The sequence below is a fragment of the Idiotropiscis lumnitzeri genome, chromosome 6 (assembly GCF_059441095.1).
Source record: "Idiotropiscis lumnitzeri isolate Australia: NSW breed Sydney's pygmy pipehorse chromosome 6, RoL_Ilum_1.0, whole genome shotgun sequence".
NCBI lineage: Eukaryota > Metazoa > Chordata > Actinopteri > Syngnathiformes > Syngnathidae > Idiotropiscis > Idiotropiscis lumnitzeri.
Window position 1 is genome coordinate 20175666 of NC_142396.1, and position 26546 is coordinate 20202211.

At 39.4% G+C, this 26546-nt stretch overlaps 1 protein-coding gene and 1 long non-coding RNA gene across 3 annotated transcripts in view; one reads left to right on the plus strand and one right to left on the minus strand.

Annotated features, from left to right (window-relative positions):
• Positions 1-4270: 4270 nt before the first annotated feature.
• Positions 4271-5832, plus strand: LOC148335552 (uncharacterized). The gene is made up of 4 exons (XR_015844128.1): positions 4271-4391; positions 4878-4920; positions 4991-5107; positions 5417-5832. It is a non-coding gene; the product is annotated as an uncharacterized LOC148335552 (long non-coding RNA).
• A 5386-nt stretch (positions 5833-11218) lies between these two features.
• Positions 11219-26546, minus strand: part of galnt18a (UDP-N-acetyl-alpha-D-galactosamine:polypeptide N-acetylgalactosaminyltransferase 18a) — a 285922-nt gene continuing 270594 nt past the window's right edge. For both annotated transcript variants that reach the window (XM_088299048.1, XM_088299047.1), the window contains one exon: positions 11219-14424. In XM_088299048.1, the coding sequence (XP_088155174.1) occupies positions 14278-14424 (147 nt within the window). In that variant the 3' untranslated portion in view covers positions 11219-14277. The remainder of the gene's footprint in view (positions 14425-26546) is intronic.

Consider the following 26546-nt stretch of genomic DNA (forward strand, 5'->3'; position numbering starts at 1 on the left):
ATATATTCCTGTTCCTTTTAGCTGTACAGTACAATAATATATCTTAGCTGCAGCAAATGGACAGGTTATGTAGCAAGTTACATCCAGGAACCCTTTCTTGTGCTGTGTGTATTCTCATGAGCTGTATCAATCACCTGTTTGGAGCGCTGGGCTGAAATTACCCTGACACAGAAGAAGGATGTACACAACAGCACAGATGACCGAGTGGTTTGAAGATGACTGTAATTGATGTGTCACTGAAAACATGCTGCTCGTGGACGGATACACTTTTGCAGTGTGATAGTACACACGCGATGTACTGCAGTTCATGGTTGAGTTGTGCATTTAAATAGTTTAAATTTTTTTTTAAATAACGATTTAAATAGGGGAAATTACAATGTTATGCTACGGCAATATAGTGCAGTGTTCCGAAGGTTTTGCTTTGTGTTTGAATAAAATTTTAAGAGAGGAATTGTGGGAAAGGGAACACAGTGGATGACTGGTTAACACATCCGCTTCACAGTTCATAGGTGCACGGTTTGAACCCGGGCTCCAGCCCACCTGTGTGAAGTTTCCATGTTCCCCCCGTGCCTGCGTGGGTTTTCTCCGGGTACTCCGGTTTCCGCCTACATTCCAAAAACATTTGTGGTACGTTAAGGTGTGATTGTGAGTGTGAATGCATGTTTGTGTATATGTGTCCTGCGAGTTGCTGGCAACCAGTTCACCGTGTACCCCACCTACTGCGCAAACACAGATAGGCTTCACTGCACGCAACCCTCGTGAGGAAAAGCGGCTTGGATAATGGATGGATGCATGAAATGTGGGATGTTTATGATTGGCTGGAATGAGGAAACGTGCTATAGAAAATGGATGGATAGAACAGTGTGAGATAAAGCGAGACTGCGAACGAATTCTGATGAGAGTTCAATCGCAAACTCGCTTGAATAACCGGAAAAATAAAAGTGGATTTCTTTTACTTCTATCAATAAAAATAGGCACATGAATAAATGACAGCTCAGCCCACATTCACAGAAGTCTCTGACGATGCAGCGGCGATGCCAGAACTGTTTCAAACCACTTGTCGGCAGACAGGATCTCTCTGCCAGCAGCAGAAATATTGTTATTTCCTGCACCTCGCCAGCAATGTTGCCCGTGTTTGAAAGACAGAGAGGTTTTCATCACAACACAGATCCTCAGAGACAGAGAGAGAAAGTATAGTTCACAACATCTCTTGACATTCTCTACAAGTGGAAGAAGCAGCAGCAACCAAGGCGTCCTTTACATGGCAGCAGCAGAAACCAAAGCAGACAGGAGGGGGTCTTGCAGGGTATATTTTGACAGATTTTATGAGTCCACTCCACAGCAGTGATATTTGACAAAGCTTTCATCAGTCTGACACCTCTGTGACCTTTTCAGAGTTATTCAAGTGGACATGAGATATTTGCCCACAGATAGCTTGCCCTTAGGAGTCAACCGTTCACGAGGATGACTTTTCTGACTACTTCAGGCTGTGTTTTTTTTTTCTTCTTGCTTTGCTGGCCTAGTTTGTATTGCAGAGATGTCTTCGTGAGTCAACAAGAAGTGATATGAACTTTTATTGCCCAGTGAAGATGAATGAATGCAATGCTTTTTATTTCACATTTCCCTCACAGCAAATGTCAAAGTGAACCAAAAGGATGATGTGTATTTGTGACATTAACTAGCGGTGTTGATCTTGTTACTATGTCATGAATGAGATACAGTTTTACAAGTTACTGGTATTGTAAAGTGACTACTTCTTGTCTGTCTCCGGACTGTAAAGCATTTTGCATTGCATTTCACTGACTATCACAAAAACTGATGCTAATTTAAAATTGGCCCTATTTTCCATAAAAAAAAAAAAAAAATCAAACATTAGTATGTATTTTTTTCTGAGCTTTTCTTCCACGACAGATGTCAGTGACTAAAGATTTTCAGCTCTCTTCAAGAACATCCTTTGACAAAATAGTCTGATTTGTGTGTTGTTTGCAAAGCTGGGCACTTGACCCTTTTTTGCCGGTCTGTCCCCCGCACTCCACCCGCGACCCGGGTACCCCGGCCTTGATCCTCCGGCCTTATTCAGAAAAATTGTCAGCCCCTGACCCCGTTAACCAAAAAAAAAGTGTCTGTGCATGACGCCGATTTGGGAGAGATGGTAACGGCAGAAGTTTATTTAAATATCATTAGCTGACTTGAGTCGACACTGCTCAGGCCACTGCGCCTCGCATCATAATCAACATCACCTGTCGACTCCGCGCTCTAGCTCCATTTGTTGAAAAATGATTCCATTTTTTCTGAGCTTGCCCTCAGTTTTCTCTGTCTATTTGTTTGTGTCCTTCTCCTCCTTATTTTCTAGTTTTTATTCTTCTCATTTTTTTTCACGAACGTGCACTTCCTCATTAGGATTGCTGGTGTGCTGCAGCCTATCCTCACTAATTTGGGGGAAAGAGGTGTGATACATCCTGGATCATAGGGCCATAACAGATAGAATATTTATAGAACGTAACTTCTAAGTAGCACAATTTGCACCATTTAACAATAACAGCTAAATACTGTTGCCTTGTTGTAATTGTGTTTTGTTATTGTATTACTCCCAACACTGCACAACAAAAGCATATTCTTCATAAAAGCATGATGTAACATAATACCTTGACGTTTTACTGCACTCACTACACTCTCTCTTACTGTATGATCTATGACCATTTAATTGAAATTCCATGTGCGGCACCCGCTGGCACCATTAACAAAGTCTTACAATAAATGTCATCATTGATGGCAGCACACAAAGGGTTTTCTAAGTGTGGGACAGTGAGGCTGCCCTGAGAAAACATGAAACGGCGACAATACTTCTTCTCCCTCCCCCACATTCCTTATATAAAATGCATTTGGAAAGTATTCACGGAACATCGCTTTCTACACATTTCATGTTACAGCTTTATTCAATGGATTCAATCATTGGTTTCCCCAAAATCCTACACAAAACAATGAGACAAAAAAAAATTCCCAAATCTTGTTTCATGATATCATTATGGGGTGTTGTCAGCAGAATTTTGACAGATTAAAAAAGAAAAAAAAGATTTATTTCAGAATTTGGCTGTAACAACAAAATGTGGATAAAGGGAAGTGCTGTGAATACTTTCCACATGTACTGTACAATTTTGAATTTGTATACAGATATTTGCTGTTGTACCTTTTGTTGTTGCAACTATTTGAATAGGGAGACAAAAAAGAAGTCAATAACATAACACAAAATTTTCCTTCACTAACAAATCAATTGTGGGCCATTTATAGCCTTGTTTACCATTTAAAGGCTCATTTTAAACAACCCTGCTAAAAAAAACATTTAAAAAAAATGATTGCCGGTTTCCTCCCACATCTCAAAAACATGCATGGCAGGTTGATTGGACACTCTAAATTGCCCCTAAGTATGAGTGTGAGCGCGGATGGTTGTTTGTCTACACTCTAAAAAAGGATTGGTTAAAAAAACTACCAATCTATTTGGTTAAGCTTATTTTCGTTAGATTAACCAATAGATTGGGCGGTCAATGACCAATCTGGTTGTTCATAAGCACACCAAATACATTGGTTATCCAAACAACCAATGAATTTGGTTACAGAAATAACACTTCACTAGCCCAACTGTTTTGCTACACAGTGTGTAGTGTGCGTCAGATATAGACCTACTGAACGAGTATATATTAATTCACAATTTATTTATGTTAATTTAAATTATATTATCTCTATGAGCCAACAAGAAATATTGGTGGCATTTATGTCATTAATTTAGACATAAATAGTCTGGCGTTGCATTTCACAAACCACGTTGTCGCTCTTCGCAAGCTTCCATTTTGACTTTTGGATCGAGAGCGCTACAGGAGTGGGGGTTAGAAAACTACGTGGAAAGATTCAAGGGTGAGTATGGAGACTGTTTTTAATGCTTGTACTTCCGCTTGTATTCGCGGGCTCTCCAAATTGCATGCGCTCCGAGATAAACATCAGACAAGTGTTTAATACTGTTTAATTTACGTATGTATAGCACTTGAAATTAATTACATCGGAGCAGTCAAAACCCTTATTTTAAATGTCGCAAATGTTAACCAGTGTTTGAATCGCTTTACACAATAGTGTTTGCATAGGTAAAATGTTAGAAATGTGTTTGGCCACCATTGGAAGCTGGCGCTGTTTCGTGTCGTTGGCACAAAAGGAAGTGAAGAAGACGAAAGGCGAAAGGCGGGAGCGGACGAAAGCAAGCTTCGAGCTGTTACATGCTGTATATGGCGTCCGGCAGTCAGCGTAGGACGAAGAGTAACTGTTAACATCCGCACGGCAATACATGCCTAGTCCTGAACACAACCTGTAACGGCGAGTCCCTGAAATGTAATTGTATTCTCACGGTAAGTCTTTGTTGTCACTCTCATTCTAGCCATTCGGAGAATGTTTGCTGCGCTGGTTTTGAAAATGTGAAAACGCCCGCCATTAAACGACGGTAATGGCGTTTCGTTTTTCGTCAACTGAGCAATTTTTACTTTCGTGAGAACGGTCAGGAAAAAAAAAACACATAAGGCTATTGTCGTATACTGCCAAGAAATTGTATTCAAATAAACCTAGTACACCCGCGATATCAATGTATTAGAAGCGCGTGTGGTTATCAACAACGTTGAAGCCCACAACATTAACTTAGCATATTGGCAATGTCGACGTGGTCAAGCTGCTTGTTTTGGAGGAGGACCGACACCTTCTTCATAAGATAACCTGCGCTGATTTGTGTTCTACCATTCCCCTCACTTCCAAACCAGTAAACCTGGGGGAAACACTGAATGATATAAGTTTGTAGTGTGTATATGCACTGCCGAGAAAATAATACATTTGTTTATTTCTAGGTATTAGTGCTTGGTGTGTGATGCTTGAATCTCCATTAAAAAGGTATAGTATCAAAAGCATAATGTCATGTATAAGTACTGTGTGATAATATATTAGTTTTGTTCTTTTTCAGAGGAAGAAATTGACAAGGAGAGTTTTTTCATGTCTGACTGATGATCTGGTGAAAGACATGTTTCCCAAAGTGGTTCCACGGGCCAAGTTCATCCAAAAACTACAATACTTTCTGAAGGTGTGACATTACTTTTGGACAGTACATGTATAGAGTTGGTGTAAAGCATGGGTTATATTTGTTTTAAGTGCCATAAAGAAATCTTTTAGGTTTCACATTTTAACAATGACAATGGTCAAGGTCTATTTGTGTTACCAAGATGCATGCATGCACACATTCCAGAAGTAAAGTTCAAATTGCAAACATTTGTTAAATGCTGACCGAGGTAACGGAATGTTTTTTCAATTATTGTTTTAGTTATTTTGTTAGTTTTCATTAACTAAAATAACTGTCTGTACAATAAACTGTATTTTTCTATTCTCATTCCAGCCTGGAAACAGACCCCCTTGCCTGTCAAAGGGAATGGATAGAGGAATGTGCGAAGAGAGGGGTCACATGCCAGCCCAAGTGGTTGCCTCTGGGACCACAGTCTTGGCAGCAAATATTTTCTACGTCCTTTTATGACGACTAGTTTACCAGTTGGACTCTCTTGTCAAAATTGGATATGATGTGGAATACCCAACAGAAGCTGCTGATGTGTGGATGTTTCTTCAGAGGTGCGTGTGTATGGCATTGCCATACCCTCTGATGTCTTAACTCCAAGGACTCAAGAACTAATTATCAAAACAAAATACAATACAGCTTTATTTATATAGCGCATTTTTCAACAGCTGGAGCTGTAAAAAAAAGCGCTTTTGATGTGGTGTAATATTAATTTGTGGGAAATTAGCACACAAATTAAAAGATATAAACACATACAATAGAAACCAGAAGAACAACGACAGTCTCATGTCGAGTCGAAAACTAAAGAATAAAAATTTGTCTTGAAATGTGTTTTAAAAGTGGACAGAGAGGGGGCTCACCTAGCATTTAATGGAAGCTCATTCCATAGGGAAGGACTGGCAATTGTAACTTGTGTTTTGTTATCACTGCATTAACTGTTCCAAATGCTATTTACTAAATATTTTGTATACTGTTATGTATTGTATTATGTATGCATTGTAATATATAGTGTATTGTTTTTTAAATTAAACTGAACTGCATTGGTGCTTTAACCTTGCTCATTATTTTATTCCAGATAACAGTGTTAAATTCCAAGCCTGCAGTACCAATCAATAATGGTACCATTTTAACCAATTAAAATAGTCATTATGAACCAATATAGATGGTTCCAGTCCAACCAATTTATATTGGTTGCTTGTGCACAAATTAACCAATATCTTGGTCAAAAGGACTGACGTGTATTGGTTGGAACCTACAACCAATAAACATTGGTTAAAAACGCTATCTATTCTCAATTGGTTGTTTTAACCAAAAGATCAGTCGGACACATAACTACCAACTAGATTGGTCAATTTTAACCATTTTTTTGGTTAATCTCACCAATCCTTTTTTAGATATGTGTCCTGCCATTGGCTGGCAACCAGTTCAGGGTGTAACCCGCCTACTGCCCGAAGACAGCTGGGATAGGCTCCAACACCCCCTGTGACCCCCGTGAGGAGAAGCAGTACAGATAATGGATGGATTTGATATTGCCAGGAAATTCACATTTCACACTGTGTCTTAGTACTACATTTTTCTGCGAGGCAAATTCAATTTTCTTAATCTACAGCGCCTCCCGTGAAGTTCATCTTTAAACTTTGTTAGCGCTCCACGATTAGTTACAGTACAGCAGTGCTTCTATATAACCTGAGTTTTCTGCATATGACCCCCAGGTGTCTTTTTTCAATGTCAGTTCAATTCACTGTCAGATGGGATTACAATATCATCTCACTATAAATTGATTTCTTGCTGAGTTTAGGTTTCATCCAATTAAAAACAGATTATGCTTGTTCATGCAGGGTGAGCTTCCATTTCCACACTGAAAAATTGCTGATGAAGGATTTGTTGCTTAACCTTATTATCAAGATCTCCATTAAATTTTCCTGCTGCTTTTTCTGTCCATCATTATTTTCTCATCATAATTCCTCTATCTTGCAAATATCTTTATTATGTCCCTTCTTTTCCCATTTATCTTCCCCTCTATTCTGACAGTTTTTTCCTTCAATTGATAGCTTTACCCACTAATTACACTGTGTGCGAAGGATCAGCTAATATATTGCAAATTTGCCTGACTGATGATGGACAGGCACAGTTCTCGCGAATCACTTCCTCAATTAGTCCTCCAGGACCATCAGGCAACAGTGCTAACGAAATGGAACAACATTCTCGCAGTGCAGTTATACTTGTCCCAGAGTTGCGTTTGCCAGTCTTAATCCTTTGATGCCCTCTATCCATTTATGGATTTATTAACCAAACAAGTGCATTTGTGATTTCTGCACATATTTTACAACGCCCCCATTCAGCAGCAATTTGATTTTTAGGAAAGCAACATACCCTTGGAAAACTAACCAATTAGAAATGGTGTAAGTGACAAGGTGTCAATCATTTGTCATGCACTCCCGGCCACACCGCACAGCCTCACTCTGACTTGTTTTCTTCGGTTTTAGGCGCTTTGCCGAAACTGTGGCAGTCAGAAAATCCACTTAAAACCTCCAAAATGGCCAACTAGTGGGCTTAAGACTTGCACACGGAACTGTGCAGACTCTGCTTCATCAAAGGAAGGCGAGTCGGTGGAATTGAGGAGGTCTTTGAGATATTCTTTCCACTGACTCCCAACATGCCGTGGTCAGTTCATTCTTTCATTCAGAGCATTATCATATTTGCTCCGAGAAGTAGCGCCTGTTCCTGTTTACGAAGGGCAATATTGAAACTCTTGAGACAGTTGCAAGTTGTGGATGACGCCAGGTAAACTTGTTCAGAAGAATAATTTACAGCCTCATTTTTCTAGCATGTTGGTTATATATTGACAGAGAGAGCTCGCTCACGTACATTATTGGACCCAAAAAAAAATACGTGGAGTGCTTTTTACTTGAAAAAACCTTGTAGAGTAAATTTGTAAATTTTAGTTTGCACATGCTGATCACCCCTATTTTGTATTTGGGCATCATTGTTTACAATTTCAGTCTTGGCTCTTTTTGGTGCAAGTGCAAAAAGAGTGTGTGGCCTTGCACTGTGGAAAATTTTAGGCTCCATTCCATTGCTGTAGAATAAGATGAAATAAAGTTTCAATATCAGCGCTATCAATATCACTATAACAGCCTGTCGTTTAGTGAAAAGCGATTTAGAAGTAAATTAATTATATTAAAAAACAGCTTGTCAATTCCTTACTATTCAAGATAAAAAACAATTCTTGTTATTTCTAAGCCTGTTCTAATGAAATGTATTTGTTTGCTTTCTTTTTTTTTCTTTTAATTGGAGCAAGTTGAATTATGCTAATTAATAAAGACACAGAGGTAGAGGTAGAGCCAGCTCAAGCATCTGGAGTCAAGTGGATAGTTAAATGGTTTTAATAAGTGCTTTATGAAAACTCTCCAGGGCCGTACAAAACTGAGAATTTCAGAATTCAAATGCACAAATTTATATTGACTTCACCCCACAGGATTTTGATTTGAGTGTGAAAAGCGGGAAGTGGAATTGAATTCAATGCAATTTAGAGAAACGAACTCTCATCACGTCAGTGAGATTCAGACAGTTTATTTCACTCATTTCCTCCAAACGAAATGTTCAAAAGGTTTGGGAAGTCATTTTGAAGACTTATATAATAAAGGTCTTCTGGGAAATGAAGTGCCACTCTACTGACATGTGAAAAAAAAATCAACATTCATACAATTTTGAAAATCAGTTTTATCTGAGTAGGCATTTAATGTTACTCAAACACACTTTACTATTTACTATAATTAAGTACTTTTTACATAAAGACCTTACAATAATATTTGTAGGAAACTCATGTTGGAAATAGGATTAATTGTCAGGCCTGCGGACCCTAAGCCCCGCCCTTTGTGTGCATGTGTTCACAGGTGTGCTGAAGATATGCAGCAGCTGCACATAATCAGCAGCTGTCTTCTTAAGCTGACTGTGGACTCCCCTGCACCGCCAGAACGTTTGTGTTCCACATTGACTCCAGCCAACTGCCCTGACCTGTTCCCTCCGGATTCTGACCAAGACTCGTTCCATCCTACCAGCAAACCTCCTCCCCTTTGACAAGAAAGACCTCATCATCTCACCTCTGCTTCCTCTCTGCATTTGGGTCCTTCACCTCATAATCTTGAGATATTTACTGTAAAGCTTCATTGTTAAAATAAATGTTACTGCAATATTGCATCATGGAATTTCAATTCTGTTTCCTGCCATTTGTTTTTTTCAATTGCAATCCAGCTTCTTGAATAATTGGAATTTAAGTGTCATTCTCAATTCAATTCCGTATTCCATAAAAAATAGTACTATAAAGGTCTGGGATTTAATCTTAATAGGTAATGTCAAAATAGTTTATTGCTATTAACATGTTTTTGATGGAGTACCTTTCATACACTAGGTCTATTTTTTTCTAGGATGGATTCCTCCTTAGTAAAGAAGACACATGCACTCATGCATGTGCGGTGGTGGGAGTGACAGGAGAGATGTTAATGACAGTAGCAAATGGGTGATGAGCGCATTGTCGAAAATAAGAGAGTCCAGCTACCGCCTCAGTGGACTAATGAGACAGCACACTCTTTCTCGTTGGGAATAATTAGTGTATTCTCAGAGGCCACGAGACTCACGTCCTGCCCCGGTTTAACCATCCTACAGAGCAGAATTGCCCCCAGTATGTTGCTTTGCACTGGATTTTGTAGCACTTTATACTACTGTTGTGGTATCATAAATGAAAAAATATATAAATATATTTAAACTCAAGTGTCATGACATATGAGATATGCTGAAATCATAGCAGTCACATGAGATTATTTGGTAGTGGTTCATGCATTGTCTTTTTTCCCCAGAGAATTTTTGTTGAAATCGGAATTCTACATCTTTCAGTTCTTCTGTGCCAAGTTTTCAGGTGTGATCATTGCTAATCATCAAAAAAGGGAAGTCGGTTTGAAGGTTGAATCAATCCGTCAATCGGGTTTTGGCCTCTATCGCGTCTGTTCACTTTTAGGTTGAAGTCCAGCGAATATTGCACAAAACTGCACAAATGCTCAATATTGCAGCATTGTACTGCAGCCCCTTCAACGCACGCCATTTCTCTTTTGAGAAATAATCTCTGTGATGATGACACCGTTTTAAAAGGCAATTCTGAGGTTGGAATATAGACTCTGGCCTTCGGGTGTGGAGTTTGCATATTCTACCCATTCTTGCATGTTTGCTTCATCGAACACAATCTAAATTCAATGTGAATGGTTGTTCTACGGGACTTGCGATTGATTGACGACCAGTCCGGGGTGTACCATGGCTTACACATCCAAACCCATAAAGTCAGAATATGTTGAGAATTGTCTGATCAAGGCAACCCACCTGCATGAGAACCCAGGAGCATTTTAGAAACATTTGGAAGTAACTAGCTGCAACTGGACAAATTGCTCTTATTGTGTTTTCTCATCGGTGCCAAGGTGCAAACACTCGGGGAAAATGGCCCATCTTGTAATTATCGACCCTGCAAGTCAATATAAATGAAGCACGAGTTGTAAAAGACAACCTCCTTGCTGCACACTTCAACTATTAGACATTGAGGACACATTTTGCTTTTCGTACAGTAGTTTTATTTCCACTTCTCATAAATATTTAATTTTGATGCACTAATAAAATAGCTTGAACTTTTTCAAAACTTCAAATATTAACAGCCTCCCCAAAATTGAAAAGCTAGAAAAATTCCAGGTTCTATAACCTGAGTCAGAAGGGGAAGATTGAACAGGTTTGGTGATGGATGCTACACAGTAGCCGAGAAAAAGTCTCCAGTTAAATCACTAATAGTTCCGATTATTTTAAGCAAGTATTTATAAAAATAAATAAATAAATAAAATAAATGGGTTGAATAAGAATATAATACACGACAATCACTTTCATACTGAAGTTATTTTTTGACAATGCCTTTGGAGTAATTTTGTGAAATCCACATAAACAAAAAATATAGTCATATAGAAAATATAGACATATGAAGGAGTTCGGTAGTAGCCTACACAAAATATGTAATCAAGACTTGTGGGTCACATGTTGGCTTATTTTACCATCACACCATGTCATGTGCATGTAGCATCACACAAACACATGTTGATAAAAAAAATAAAAAAAAACTGAACACAATCTTTTGCGTTAAGAAAACAAAACCTACTGTACGTGCTGTTGAAAATAAATACAACTCTATAGTCCAAGTCACACACACATGCACACCCAAACAAATAATCTCTAATCTCGTTGCACACTTGAGTACAATGACAATAAAGGGATTTCTGATTCTGATAAATGAAGCACAAATTGCAGCTAATCTGCTCCTTTGTTGATACTATCCAATGGCATTCAAGCATTTAGTTGCTTTTCTGTTTCTCAGTGGCCAACATATTTTTACACTTGTTTTCTCATGTATTTTGTCACATTTTATTGTTCTTATATTTGAATTATCAATGTTATCTCATGATTGCAGCAGTTTGCGGGATCTCACTGATTATTTCTATTTCCATACTTTGCGATGGGTAAAATGGAACAGATTGAGACGTTCCACTGCTGAGATTCAAGATGTCGGGGACAAAATTGCTCAATGTGGATTGGCTTAGCGAGGAAAGGAGGCGCTGGTTCAAGACCTGTCACCACTGGCCTAGTCGGGCTGATGTAGTTTTTAACCTTTATGAAGGAGCCCATAGGCAGAGTAGTACATTTGCGTACCCCAGTGACATCCTCGTGATTTATTACAGCCTTCTCAAGAAAGTGTGAGCAAGACGTTGATGTATTTGTGTGGCACTTCATTATCGCTATAATGACAAGGTTATTAACAGAGGTTGTGACTGACAGCATCATTAAAAACACTGCTGTCTATTGAAAGAACTTCATAATATTATATCGATGTCTAATTTAGGGCACCATTCAGTAGTGTGGAGGCTTTTTGTTGACGTTGCTGCGGGGCTGAGTCATCCGAGTATGAAGGAGCTGTTAGTTTCACTTAGCCATAAATCATCATGTGAATGAGGTGACAGCGTAAAAGCATTTGAGTACCCTGAAGGTAGAAAAGCGCTTTCCAAGTAAAGCCAATTTACCATTGAGCAGGGCACTCTAAAACTGTTCAGGCAGAGATGTCGTTACTTGCCGCGTATTTGCATGTAGACACTGGCTTTAGATCTCTTCAGTGGGATTATTTAAGTAGAATGATTTTTACATTTATTGCATTGATGTTGCTGCTCTGTCACACATTTTCACAATGCAATCCAATTAAAAAAAATATGATTGCACTTTTTCTCACTTTAATTGCAAGTGACTGGTGTCTTGTACACATGAGTAAATGTCCTAAATGCAGTGGTGGGCGGTCAAGGCCTCCGCTGCTGGCCTAACATAATCAAGAAATTATGATCGTATTCTTCACATTGTTGTCATATTATATCCTAGTGTTGTATTTTTAGTGAGTTTTTATCCAATCAGTATTCAGCTAGCTTGTGTTGCCAGGCAGATTTCACAATACCGGTAGCATGTACTATTTGTCCGAGGCCTTCATCTGTTCTGTGTGAGTAAAGGGGGCTTTTACAACTGATTGACAGTCAGATCACGAGTTGGTTACAGTGAGCCTTCTCGCTGGCCTTAACCTGAAGGTGATGAACGCGTTTTGTGATTGGATACTCACTCATGAGGGCCAACACTATGCGGAATCTATACACCCGGAAGTTGTAACTGGCGACCATTCAAAAATCTAAAATATATTTTTGCTTTTTTAAACCACAATGGCTGAAGGAGGGAAAAGTGTGGATTTAATTGCAGATACACTTGCAAAGCCATTTTCAAGACGGACCTTTCAAGAGAAGCTATGTCGTCCAACACTCGTCCGAACTTTGTAAGTGTCTTTCTGTATATTATTTCTCCAGCCGTGGTGTCATAAATGACGGTATTTTGAGGGGGATTCATTCAAGTTAGTAGGACTTCACTAAAGGCCTACGTGTGAAATGCACGGCCCGCCACTGCCTAAATGTATATGTCATTCTGGGATTTTTTTTCCAAAGATGACACCAACAACTACAGACACCTTTCTTGTGGGTGTGTGTGTGTGTGTGTTTTTTAACATTTCTCATGCAATAAAGGTGATTGTGATTCTTGGTCAAGCTTTACAGACTCAAAATAATGCTTTCTGTGAAGCTCCCCTGTCCTGCTTTCAGTGGACTTAAAATCGCAAAGAATCACCCTTTATCATCATTCCATTTTGAAACCCGCTCTGACCTTGAGAGAATCAATCACATTTGTCTTCTTTGCATTGAAGTGATGGTACACAATTCAATGACCAACAAGGGAACTAATAATAAGTAATCTCGTAGAACAAGTTCTATTTTTATTTGCATCTCAAAATTGTTAAATTCGTGGGACCTCCCACTTATAGATAAAAAGCATCAGTGTCTTTCCTTACCAGCAGTTTGTAGTATATGCGATAAAAGAAATTTACGCATGTTTGATGTTCAATTGATATACTGGAATGTGGTTTCAGCAGAACTGCTAAGCTAACTGCTTCATCAACCCATCCATTTCCATGCTGCAAGTTTCTTTTGAAACATATTGCCACTTGGGTTTGTACAAGGCCGTTGAACTTGTGAATAGCATGAGCAAAATAGTAGCGAACTAAATCGCATCTTGTTCATGAGAATAGGTTGAACTCTGCCTGCGAGCATATTGGAACCATCCAAATTGAATTAGGTAAAGTTTCATGACACGATAGTGGGGGTGGAACTGTGGGGTGACACCCCATATTTTATTTTAGGCAGGTTTTATTGAACAAAGGAGGGGTTACATGATATTATAAGTCTGTTCCCTGGAATATGAAATTGTGTTTCTCATTCCAACTGCAAAATGGAAAGTTTTTTTTAGCATAATTCATGTGTGAGTGTCTAGCCTCTTGAGTTGAAGGTATAAAATGCTTATTAGGAACCTGATGTGTCTTTTGCAGATTCTCATTAAAATGACGTCTCGGCTCAAAGCATGTATTTTCCTGCTTAGATCAGCAGGAGATTTCTTTTCCACCTCAACTCTTCTTCCAATGTGAGCCAGAGTTTAGTAGCTGTCCATTTTCAGGTTTCATTGTAGCCTTTTGTTTTGCAGTAGCTGATGAAGCTGTTCTTTCTCCATCACTATAAAGATGTCACGAAATGTGTTCACTGGGGCAGGACAGTTAGTACGTTAGTGATGGTCCATTTTTGTCCGCTGCAGTCCTGAATGGCGAGCTGGAAACTAAACTGTGACTGACTGTTTTCCACCATCTCCAGACAATGCTGAGACTCTGTATTCTGGATGGACCCGTCCTAGAGAGAGAGCGAGAGAGAGGAGGGGGAGGGGGAGACAAATAACAGAATATTTGTGAAGGAAATATCACTTAAAATGATTGCGAGTATTGGCACAGTCCAAACCGTCACCTCTTCTTTTTTGTTCCAGAATTCTGTGGAAGGTTTTGAAGGATTTGTTTTCCTGACATGAAAATAATACTCTAATCAGCCATAATGATGATGACAAAAACAGCTCAAAATCAATCATAATTTCTCACACCTACAATGTATTATCGGGCATTTGTGACATAGGAAGTTCCGGCCCAATGCCAGCTATCTGCAGTTGCAATTGATTGCGACTTGAAGAACACATTATGGTTTGTCATACAGCGAGATTTGAATTATTATTGCTACCTAGCACTTGTGAAGATCCGGACAGGAAACATTGGTTTCTTTCCCCAAAAGAGCTTGATATTTTGAGGGTGAATCATTGTTGTGCGTGCTTGGTATGATTTATAATACATCGGACCAAAACTAAATCCCCCTTGACATTCTGTATTTCCTTTCAAAAACAGTCAATAAATTTCATCACATCTATGGCAACACTGAATGATTTGCTACCGTGCAAATGTTGCTTTCATGTTGTTGCTGTTTAATATGCACTACTGTTATTTTATTAGAGGTTTCGTGATGCTGCTGCTGCTCTGATGCCTCCAATAAATCAGACTCAAAGTGGACGGGGAGAGGCACAGACACAGCATGAATGCAAAAATATGTTTGCGTTCTAAGCTTGTTCAAACCAATGCCACTTTGAATCAGAGGCTCACTTCACCACAAGTTAATCTGAGTTCCCACATCTCCATTGTGTGTGTGAGACCATGACTACATGTTTGTTTGTTTGCTACATGGCAGAGCCTCCAGCATGAAGATGGCACCCAGAGGTCTGGACTTCTTTCGTGATATTGCAGGAACAGTAACATGTTTTAATGAGTTTACTAGGTCCCAGGAGAGCAGACTCAAGCTATTACCATCAAGCTTACTGTTGTGCTTCAGGAAGACAGCATTGCTTTTAAATAAATAAAAGAAAATGTTGGATGCATGGTGACTTCAACATTTGTCATCTAGTGTTAATAGCATGACAATCAAGCAACGTGGCACATCGCAGCAATAGACACTGACAGACTCTAGGCCACACATGGACACATCGTTGTTGTAGGTCGGTTCAAATTTAAATCATAAATACCGTATTTTCCGGGCCATAGGGCGCTCTTTAAAGTCCCGAATCGTCCCCAAAACAAACACAGCGCCTTGTAAAGCGACGCGCCCATTATATGGACTAAGCATCACTCGCGACCATCAACCCTTTTACTCATTGGGCTGTTCGAAGTGCATGTTAGCACACCCTGCTGGTCAAAGTCTGAGTCATCTATGCTTCTAATTGACCGTGACTTATACATTATGTGACTATGGTGTTTGGGTGATGGTGTGGGAGAAAGCTGGACAAAAGGGCAGCTGTCCACAACGTTGTAGTCTGTCTTATCATTTATGTTATTGCAAGCGAGAAACGTCCCAGGTTTAGACAACAGACTGCAAAAAGCTCAAAGCACAACAGCACATCTCTCTAAACAGCCATGTGATTGGCTGAGTCTGAGTGGCTCCCAAGAAGCCATTGCTATAATCTTTTTGTGTTATTTTTATTTCTTTTGGGTATATAGATTGCATGAGAGATACATGTTTTGTGTTAATCTTACTTCTTTGTTTCATTGTTTGCTTGTATGCTGAGTTTTTTTTTGGTTTGTGACTCTAAGGAGTGTGGTGACCAGTGAAGTCCCTCCCCTGACGTTGTCTAAGAGTTTCATGACATCTGTCATCGAAACATGGTGATACCTCTGGCAAAACACGATGATACCTCTGGCAACAATCCCTCAGGGCATTGAGTCCTGGTGAGCTGTCATCAGCTAGTGCGAGCAGCTGAGCTAGCGTGAGCAGCTGAACTAGCGCCTTGTAGTGCGGCGCGCCTAGTATATGCATTAAATATGGAAATAGCACCCTCAACTGGTGTTGCGCCCTTTGATGAACCACTGCTGTGCTGAGCAGCACAGTCAGAAATAATAATAATAATTTAAATAAAAAAAATTTACACACAATGCAGACATGCAAAAGCGCACTGGAGGCTGTATCAAAGGTTACATTTCAAATATGGCGTGGGCCTGTAAAATTGACCTTAATGTCCGACTTTGAAAATCCCTGCTTTAGAAGATGCCCCTAAATCAGTACAACAGTCCAGCTCCGCAAAAGCTATTGATTCACATGTCCTTTGCAGGGAGACATTTGCTCACATATTGAAGGGTTGCTGTGCAGGTGGGATAGCTTGACAGACTTAAGTCTTCACACTCTACACACATACACACAGTGAAAGCATCAAAAATCAATCTCTTGGTCCACTGAGACTTATTTTTCACTGACTACAAAGGCCACTGTTTTTTTTTTTTTTTTGCATTTGGGTTCCAAAGGATGTGGGACTAGAACCACTACAAGAAAAATGACCGTGGGTGCTTGTGGTTGTTGCAAGATTTGAACCATATATCTTACTTTCCAAGGTCAAGTCCTTCTGAAATGAGTTGCCGAAGGCAAAAATCCAGATTAGGACTCATGCTCAAATTTATTGGCATTCTGTAAAATCTTTGCAGAGGTTGTCGCATAATGAAAACTCAAAATCTTCAACACACAATAGATTTTAAAAACACAGACTAAAAACAACCCATACGTACAAAGTCTAATAAATAAAAACTGTAACGTAGAACTCGAACAGCAGGAGAACGTGTGATATATTGCTATTTTTAACACAAAGGTTGGAGTAGTCTATTGACGGACACATAGAGCTGCATCATCCCGCACCAACGAAACCGTTACAGTTGGCTCATTGGTGAAGTTACCCAGAACATTTCGACCTCCTTCCGCCTTGTTCTTTTGTCATCTTTTCCCCCCTCACTGAAATTTCTAGTGGGAGCTACTAGCCGGACTATAGTCGAGTCCACCTTTATTGAGTCCAAATCGAGTTCGGGTCACAAATGTGAGTCCAAGTTCAGATGTGATCAAGAGTAAACCTTAAGAAAGTAAACTACTATTTTCACGGCCACAAAATTTGAGAAATTTCATTCTGCTCAACATTGTAAAATGGCATGGAGCACTTTGATTTATTCAATTGTGTGCAGATAACAGACAAAAAAAATTAAAAACCAATGTTGCTTCGTTAAAACTGAGGAGGAGCAGTGAGTCAAAGCTAACGATTGAACATGAATGCGTCGCAGTGACAGTTCACCATATGAAGATCACCGTTGATTTTGTTTTTAAGGTGTTTGATTTGTCTGAATTTAGGGAGCCTTTATGCGCTTGCACACGTGTTTTGAAGACAAAGCTAATGCCAGTTCTCGATCGTTGGTTAAACCAAAATTTATAACCTCTGTTGGCAGACATGACTGAAAGAGAAAGACTGCGTGCTTCGGCACTCACGATCAGGGGAAGCAATCACATGTCAATTTTCATAATGTGAAAAACTTTATTTCAAGTTTCTTTTGAAAGAGGACATTCATTTTTAGGAATAAAAGTAGCTTGACTGGGTTGAGTCAGTAAAAAATGTTTCAGTCTCAGTAGGTCCAGGTAGTTGATCAGGTGCTGTGGGATTATGCTGTTGAATGCAGAGCTACTATCAACCAACATCGTGTGGACCCATGTGTTGCTGTTCTCCAGGTGTTCCATGCACCTGTTGAGAGCATTGGATATGACGTCCTTAGATTTGGACGGTATGCAAACTGAAAGGGGTCAAATGTGGGGTGAAGAATGGAGATGATGTGTTCTTTTATGAGTCTTTCAAAACATGTCATAATAGTGGAGGTGAGGGCGACAGGGCTGTAATCATTCAGAGTGGTGACAGTGGATCATTAAGGTACTGGGATGATAGCTGCCATTTGAAGCACACAGGCACAACTGCTCGAGTCGAGATATTAAAAATGTCTGTCAGGACCTGCACCAGTTGCTGTGCATACCCCTTGAAAACACGACCAGGTATATGGTCCGAAGCCTTACGTGGGATTATTTTTTTTTCAGGGTCCGACAGACATCAGCTGAGTCAAATGACTTGGAATGGTCTGGCCCAGGCTGCTGGTTTGAATTGTGCTTCAACACGCCTAAGGTTATTAAATAGTTTGTTAGAATCTAATTCTAATTCTAATTCTAATTCTAAGGAATTAAGTGTCGTCAGCACAGGTCGCAGGAGTGATCTTGTATTGTATTGTATTATATTGCCTGCCACTGTATCCTTTACTTGAGCGGAGCACATATCTCAGATGTCATCCACGGCTTCTCGTTTGCCCTGACTGTGACGCTCGTGCCAAAAGTGACATCCTCCAGACACTGAGAGATGTCGGCACATTCCTCACTGTCGGTGGTCTGTTCTACAGTGGTGGCCTCTATGAAACCTGACCAGTCAGTGCATTCAAAGCACCCCTGCAGTGCTGTCAGTGTTCCCTCCGGCCACACTCTCATGTGTTTGATGGAAGATTTATTCCTGGTGAGGTAAGGTCTGTATGCCGGAGTGAGCATGACGGAAATGTGATATGATGAGCCAAAGTGAGGGCTTGCTTTTAATGCTGCTTTCATGATCTTACATACAAAACTCATCCATCCATCAGTACCGCTTCTCCTCACAACGGTCGAGGGGGGTGCTGAAAAAGTGTGGGAGAACTGCATTCAAGTTTTCTTGGGTAAAATCCCCCCCGGAACAATTAATACTCCCTCTGCATGAGAAGTCTACACATTATTTATGCAGTGGTAGAGAGAGTCCAAGGATGAATTAATGTCTGCATCAGGAGCGTTAAAGTCAGCAGTGATGTACATCACTGAAAACTCACGGGGTAGAAAAAAGGGGCGGCATTTAACTGATGAAAATCCAACATCTGAGAAACAATGTGTAAAAGTTGTAGACCAGTCTTTTCAACATCTGTCATCACACTGCCACGCTCGTTCGCACTGGTGTTTAGTGGAGTTAAACCAACCAAGAGGAGAAAGCTGGAGCTGGGGTTTTGAAGTTCCGGGAGAAGAACTGTCGACCGGCGCCGGTGAGGATGGCCGCTACACCTTCCATCCGAGTCAAAGCAGGTGGTGGAGGGCAAATACGGCTGTGTGGCGACTGTGATTGTGAAGTGAATGTTAAAAAAAACTCCCTGTCAATCTGAACACAACTCTGTGTCTCCAGGGGTTGTCTAATTTCCACTTTAAATCTTTAATCAAAGCTCAACAGCAGCAATGCCAAAACAACAAAAAGGTCTTAGAATGCTGAAGAAAGTAAATGCTGGTAATTGCTGAGTAGGACTTGGAGGGCATAAAAATAAATAAATAAAATAAATCACAAAATTACAGGTCAGATGAACTAAATTAAGTGTTTAAGCAACAAAACATGCTGCGAGAATTGATGGATGAGATTAAACTAAAAACCCTGATAAAGGTGAAAGATTAAAAAAAGACATTTTGGAGCAACAAATTGAGGACTTGGAACAATTTACAAGGATGGAAAATATAGCAATAAACTTGTGTAAATTACACTTCAAACTTATGCAAGAGTGACTTTTGGTTTACTGTATATAAGGATGGAGAAGATGCTCCATCAAAAGAGCTTAAGACTCTTGAGAAACAAATTGTAACATTTATCTGTGTGCAAATTACGTGGACGTTGACTTGTGAAGAGAAGAGATGAGAAGAGTTGGTCTTATGAGTCGTAAGAGCAAGACAGAATTGTTGAAACGAGCAAAGAAGATTTCAGTAAATTCAAGAAATGTTGTATTATCACAATATCAGAAACTTAGATTTAAGGAAATAGCCAGTGAAATGGAATTAAATGGATAAGAAATGTTCACAATACACGGAGAAAAAGGGCTGGCATTGCTATATTTGTAGAAAGAGCACTGAGATGCAGTCACATTGAATATATGTCAAATACAAACTCTAAGATAATAAAGGTGACTTATGGGGTATCTCAAGGATCTGCAATGGACCCTAAATTATTCACATTATATATCAATTATATATGCAACATCTTTAGAATAGTGAAATATGTCTTACTTCATATTTTATGATACTACTCTCTATTGTGCTGACAAAACAGCTTGTGAATACTGTTGAAAATGAACTGAATACATTGAACATTGATTTGTAGTCAATCGTTTTTCGCAAAATTTGGGGAAAAAAATATGTTTGTCTTTCGCACTAAAAAAATAACACATTACAATCATTGCAAAATTTAACTTAAAGAATCGAAAGAAATGACATTTTTATTGTAATATTTTTATTCTAATTTATTCATTCTAATTTATTTATTATTTATTAAAATTCAAATTTTTGTCAAAATAAGCATGCGCAATGTGTTTTTTGTTAATTTATTGTAAATCCCTAAGATAATGTCCAACTGTAGGGTGACGATGCACAGTTAAGTTTTCATCTGACTTGTTAAACTCAGATAAAAACTTACAATTCTATATGATTTTTTTTCACATCTTAGTGAAATGCGCATTGCATTATTGTAAGGTAGATATTTTTTGCAGCCCTGGTACAGAATACAAAATTTCTTGGAATGATCACTAATGCTAAGCTCTGTTGGAAGCAGCATAAAGATAATGTTAAAATAAAAATGTATCTGTTATAGGTATTCTTTGTAAAACTAAAGATGTCCAAACAATCTATCTTAAGCTACTGAAAGGAGCAAGTTCAAGATATAAAACCAACAAATCCATTATTAATTCAATACAATACAAATGCAACTGTAACAAATCGCTTTACACGGAGTCAAATAGACTTAGTCGAAGTCTATATCGCACAAATAATATGCAAAGTACATAATGATTTACCGTTTCACAGTATTCTGAAGTTATTTGAAAATAGAGAAACTTGTTATGATTTCAGGGGAACTGGTGTCCTAAAAAAACACAAGACAAGGACAAACATATAGCAAAGATGTGTCTCTGTTAAAGGTGTAAATTTGTGGAATCATTCTGAAGAGGCGTTTTCGTATAAAAATTGTATTTTGTTGGCCTGACAAGGATGGAAAATATAATTTTTTGTGCAATTTTAGGTTAGTTTGCATCAAAGAAACAAACTTTTCATTATTTAATTTACATTTGTAAGATAATAAATGTTATGTTGGCTTGTTGTGGTTTCTCTGCTGATGAATTTTGTGTTTGTGTTGTGGTCAATGATTTTCTTTGCTGAAATATGATTTGTCGTGTACAAGAGGTGCAGGCTCGATAAGATGTAACTATTTACCACAATAAAAATGGAGCTCATTTGAAAGTCCCCTTAAACTGGCATTTAAACTTAAACTATCAGGAACAAAATAAAATGTAAAATGCAGCACATACCATTTTGTTGAGAGGCTAATGAAATGACTACACATATTGACGCCTTATCTTGGAAAGAAAATATGAAATGTTTCCACGTACGTCCTGCTCACATATGGTAGGGAAACATTGCTTTAGAGTACCGGAACTAGAGAACCAGCGTGGCCGTCCTTGCAGAGGCAAGGCACATTTCATGTAGAAAAGGCATTGAAAAGCATTACAGAAAGCCAAACAAAATATTGAGACATTGCAAATCTCATAATCAAATAATCTAAAATAATAATCAAAATGATTCAAACCAAGCAACAGTCGAGATCGACTGGAGGTTGTTACTGAACAAAATGGCTCTGCTTCCTCTTTCCATTCTGGCATCATTCATAAAACTCAAGTTTGGAAAACCTCCTTTTACCTACATAGATGTCAAGGGACAAAACTCAACGCAATGGGTCTCAGCTTCGTGGAAAGGTCACTTGCCTTGAAACCGACACAGGTTTTGCAAACAGCTGTTGGTGCTGAGCACCTCGCGCAGCATAAATATTACATGGCAGCAAGTATACATATTAGTCAATACATAAGCTTCAGTATGTCTTGGGATTGAAAGTAAGGTCATTTGTTTGAAATCAGAAAAAAACGTGTGCACCAATTTACATGCATCATAACTTCACAAGACAAGCTGTGTCGCAAATGACAGTAATTGGATCTTGTACGATTTTGGCAGCAGCCACTTTATGGATCGCACAATGCCTTTAAAAGTAAGTGATCTACTTGCTTAAAGCAAAAGCTTCATCTTGTAGCAGTTTGAGAATTGGTATTATTTGTTGAGCTGGAAAACCCTTACATGCAGTGATGCGTTTAGTATTTTGTTCATTCTGCCAACGGTGTTTATGGGGGATCATTTAAAATTACAACGTGCAAAACATGATTCAGACAAAACATGATTGGGGTAATGAGTCAAAGACCAAGCCGTACCAACTTTTGATGAAGGATATGAGTCCCTCTACATTTAAAATAAAAGTCAAGTTAGAGAGTTGAAAAGGATTGCTTTATATAAACACACACGCGCACGCACCCCCCCCACACACACACCCGTACACACCCGCACACACACACACACACTTGGCATTTGTCCAGACCTTTGCCTTCAATTCAGTGAGCCCACCTGTCATTCTGCAAAGTGCACAGTTGGAATGCACTATTGATTCCCTGCTATTAAGGCGGGAGCACCAGTTAATCAGAGGGTCAGACAGTCAGCCAGAAAGCCATGACCAAAAAAAAAAAAGAAAAAAAAAAGACTGCTGGTTGGCTGGCAATGTGTATACAGAGGAACCTATATGCACGATGAAAACCAAAAAATAGACTATAAAAAGAAAATGGATTTTGTTTTGATCTTATAGTTCTGTTTGAAATGTCGTTTTTTCTGTCTGTCAAAATTTTGCAACCTGGGAACACCAGTATGGTGTGACCATTCATTTTGCAATTATTCTTTTTTATACATACAACATTTTATAACAGGAAAACTAACCTTTATGGCCTTCTCAGACTACACGACTTTTTTCTGTCGGACTACAAGATAATAACGTTTTGTGTCTTGGACTAGGCGAGATGTCACACCAAAAGTCCATCACCGACCAGACCCCACCCATTCGTCGCACTTCTGTCACGATTCTGTCCATTCACGCATGTCCGTCAGGGAGGCGGGAGAAACAGTTTCCTGGATGGTGGTCGAGATGGCAGTATAGTCTATTTTCCCAAAAGACCTTAAAGGGACACTTGGATGAGCTTAACATTGGCACTATATAAAAGGTTTACGTGCAAAAATGACATCAGTTGCGTTGTCCGACACCGCTTGCAGCCGCCAGCTTCTGTGTGAGAGTGAGTGGGTGTCGATTTCAGATAAAGACTTAATCGAACTCTGGAGCTGTCTTCTGGAACAGTGCGCATCGCGGACTGGCATGTGCTTTTGGTTGGGTCCACTTCAGGAGCGTTAATGTTCAGCGAACAAAAAGGCTGCATTGGAACGTATCATTTTGGTGGTTACGTTCCAAATTGGACGGTGTGTTTTAGGTCGAAAAACTGGGACAATGCTCACCCAAATAAATGTGCACGTCTACTCATTCCCACTTCAGTCTCGATCAATATCCCGACTGGTGCTTTTATGCCATGCGTCCTCACCGTGATCAGCAAAGAAGCAGTGCACGAGTGTCCTAACAGCATAATCCAAGTACCTCTGCTCACTTCCACATTTCCTCATCTTCATATATATCAGCCACGACGAAATTAATCTTTTTCATATGTCGAAGTGGACATATGTAGGGATGTCCCCATGAATTTTGGTGCCAATTGATCATTGTTTTTGGATGTTATAAGCCATGAAAGTAAAATGACTTCCTATGGAGGGTTTGTAATGGGTATGTATCTTTAATGACTCTGAGCAAAACATGGAGAGAGCGGAGGGTGGGCGTGGCCATATTCCTTATTAAAAGTAGCCGTTTGTCAAGTCGTCACTTATTTCCTAATTTCGCCAAAATTAATAGATAAAAAGAAAACGATAACTAATTTCAGTTTCTTGATTACAAATACATATAAACTGAGCTTGTTGGTCAAAAATGTGCTCTCTATCCCATTTAACTCATTTACTGCCATTGACGGCTAAAGACGACAAAGGTCCATTTTTTTTTTACTCGGCATGTAGTGAAGTTAAGAGTAACAAATGTGTTTAATGACACCACATTTGTAATCAGCAATTGAATTTGCATTTAGTAAACAAAGTTGAAATGCTATGTATACTTTTCAATATTTCCGCCCTACCATCCATTCCTTTATTGCACCATTTTGATTATTTGTATGTGTGCGCCACATCCAGTCTCTCGTCATAAGTAGGAGGGCCCTGTCTTCTGTGGGTCAATGGGGAAGAACCTATCGAAGGACGACGTAGGACTTGTCACACTATGTGGCAAGACATACAACATTTCTGACATGCCAGACTTTTGTGGTGGTGGTCGTGAAGCATCCCTGACGCCAAACGACCAATCATTGAGTCTGTTACACTACACGGGCTATGATCCATCAAGACAACTCGAAATTGGCTACGCGACACTACGATTGACTGCGACACATCTGTCGGCCCAAAATCGGGCAACATTCATATTATCTGACATCGGCATATATCTATATAAAAAGGGCAAATGTATATCCCCTTCAAAAGATTCTTGGTCAGTGTAGGAAAACGCCTTCTGCTTACTCCCCATTAATGGCTGTTCCCTCTGGTCGAGTTCAGTTCAATATTGTAAGAGATCTACATATTAATAATTCACAAATACTTCCTGCCTGCTCTACATGAAAGGCTTTGTCTTTTGCTTTGTTGGTTCTTTTTCAGACAGGCGCTCATCCAACGCAAAACACTTTAAGTACAGTATATTGCGCAAGGGGTATAAAAAGAAAATCCTTACTTTTCTTTGAGGAGCAGTTTTATTTTAAGGATAATTTATTATCCGTTGAATCGCAGGGACCTGAAGCAAGGTTTTTATGAAACAATAAAAATACAACACTATAAAAGGGGAGTTGAATGAATCAGGGTTCCCACACTTTTCCAGCAAATTTTATTTATCTGCTACAGTACAAGTCAAATAATCACAAAATGTCATGTCATCATCCTCACCGCTTATCCTGTCCAGTCAGTCACAAGGCACACACAGACATCGACACTGAGTGGGAACCGATCCCAAGCAGCACGCACACCAGTGAGGCGAGTGTACCACTACACCATCAGAGATGTTATCACAGCATTCAGTAATAAATTCCACCAAAAGCTTTGGAGCAGTGTGCTATTTTCCACAATTGCACCTTATATTTTGTCATTTGAATTTAACAAGACTGCTTCAACTTTGCTAAATACCATACCAAAATTCATCCATCCATTCATTATCTGTTCCGCTTCTCCTCACAAGGGTCGCGTGGATGCTGGAGCCTACCCAAGCTGTCTTCGGGCAGTAACTACCATCTACTCTTACACTCACACCGAGGGACAATTTAGTGTCTTCGACCAACCTATCATGCATGTTTTTGAAATGTGGGAGAAAACTGGAGTACTCATAGGAAACCCATGCAGGAAGGTCAAAGCCAGAAGAATAAATAAATGACGACTGGCTCAGCAGCAAATCAATTCTCATGGTCCAACCCAAAAGAGCCATTCAAAGGGTTAACTTGTCACAATACTAATACAATAGCTCACTTGAATAGTGACATCCAAATTATTTTAATTGCTAAATAAATCGAGACGAGAGTAAATCCCTGTTTTAATTTACATTTTACATTTATAAAAACTTACTTTTCCACGTCCTTGTCCTGTCTGCTTGTGGGTCCAAATTCTGTTCTTCACGTGACAGTACGTTCTGACCTGCCATGGACCCAGCAGACTCAGACACAATTTCCCAATTTGTTGGACTCATTTACATCTTTTTCTACAGAAATTCATCCAGTTTTTAATCAGCTATTCATTGATCAGTCATCCGGCAAACGGCTAATGGCATTACATTAGTGCTCTCAGTCAGCTGTTGAATAGGCCATTGAATTCCTTCTTGAGAGTGGATTCTTTTTGTAGACTCCCTTCAGAAGCATCAACTGAACCTACTGTAACCTACACAATTTCAACATCCCCCCTCAGCTGATCCACCTCACCCACAACTTCCTCACAGACAGACTGCAAGCAGTAAGGGTGGGCTCAAACCACATACCCGGTACTTACCATCAACTCCGGAGTCCCACAGGGATGTA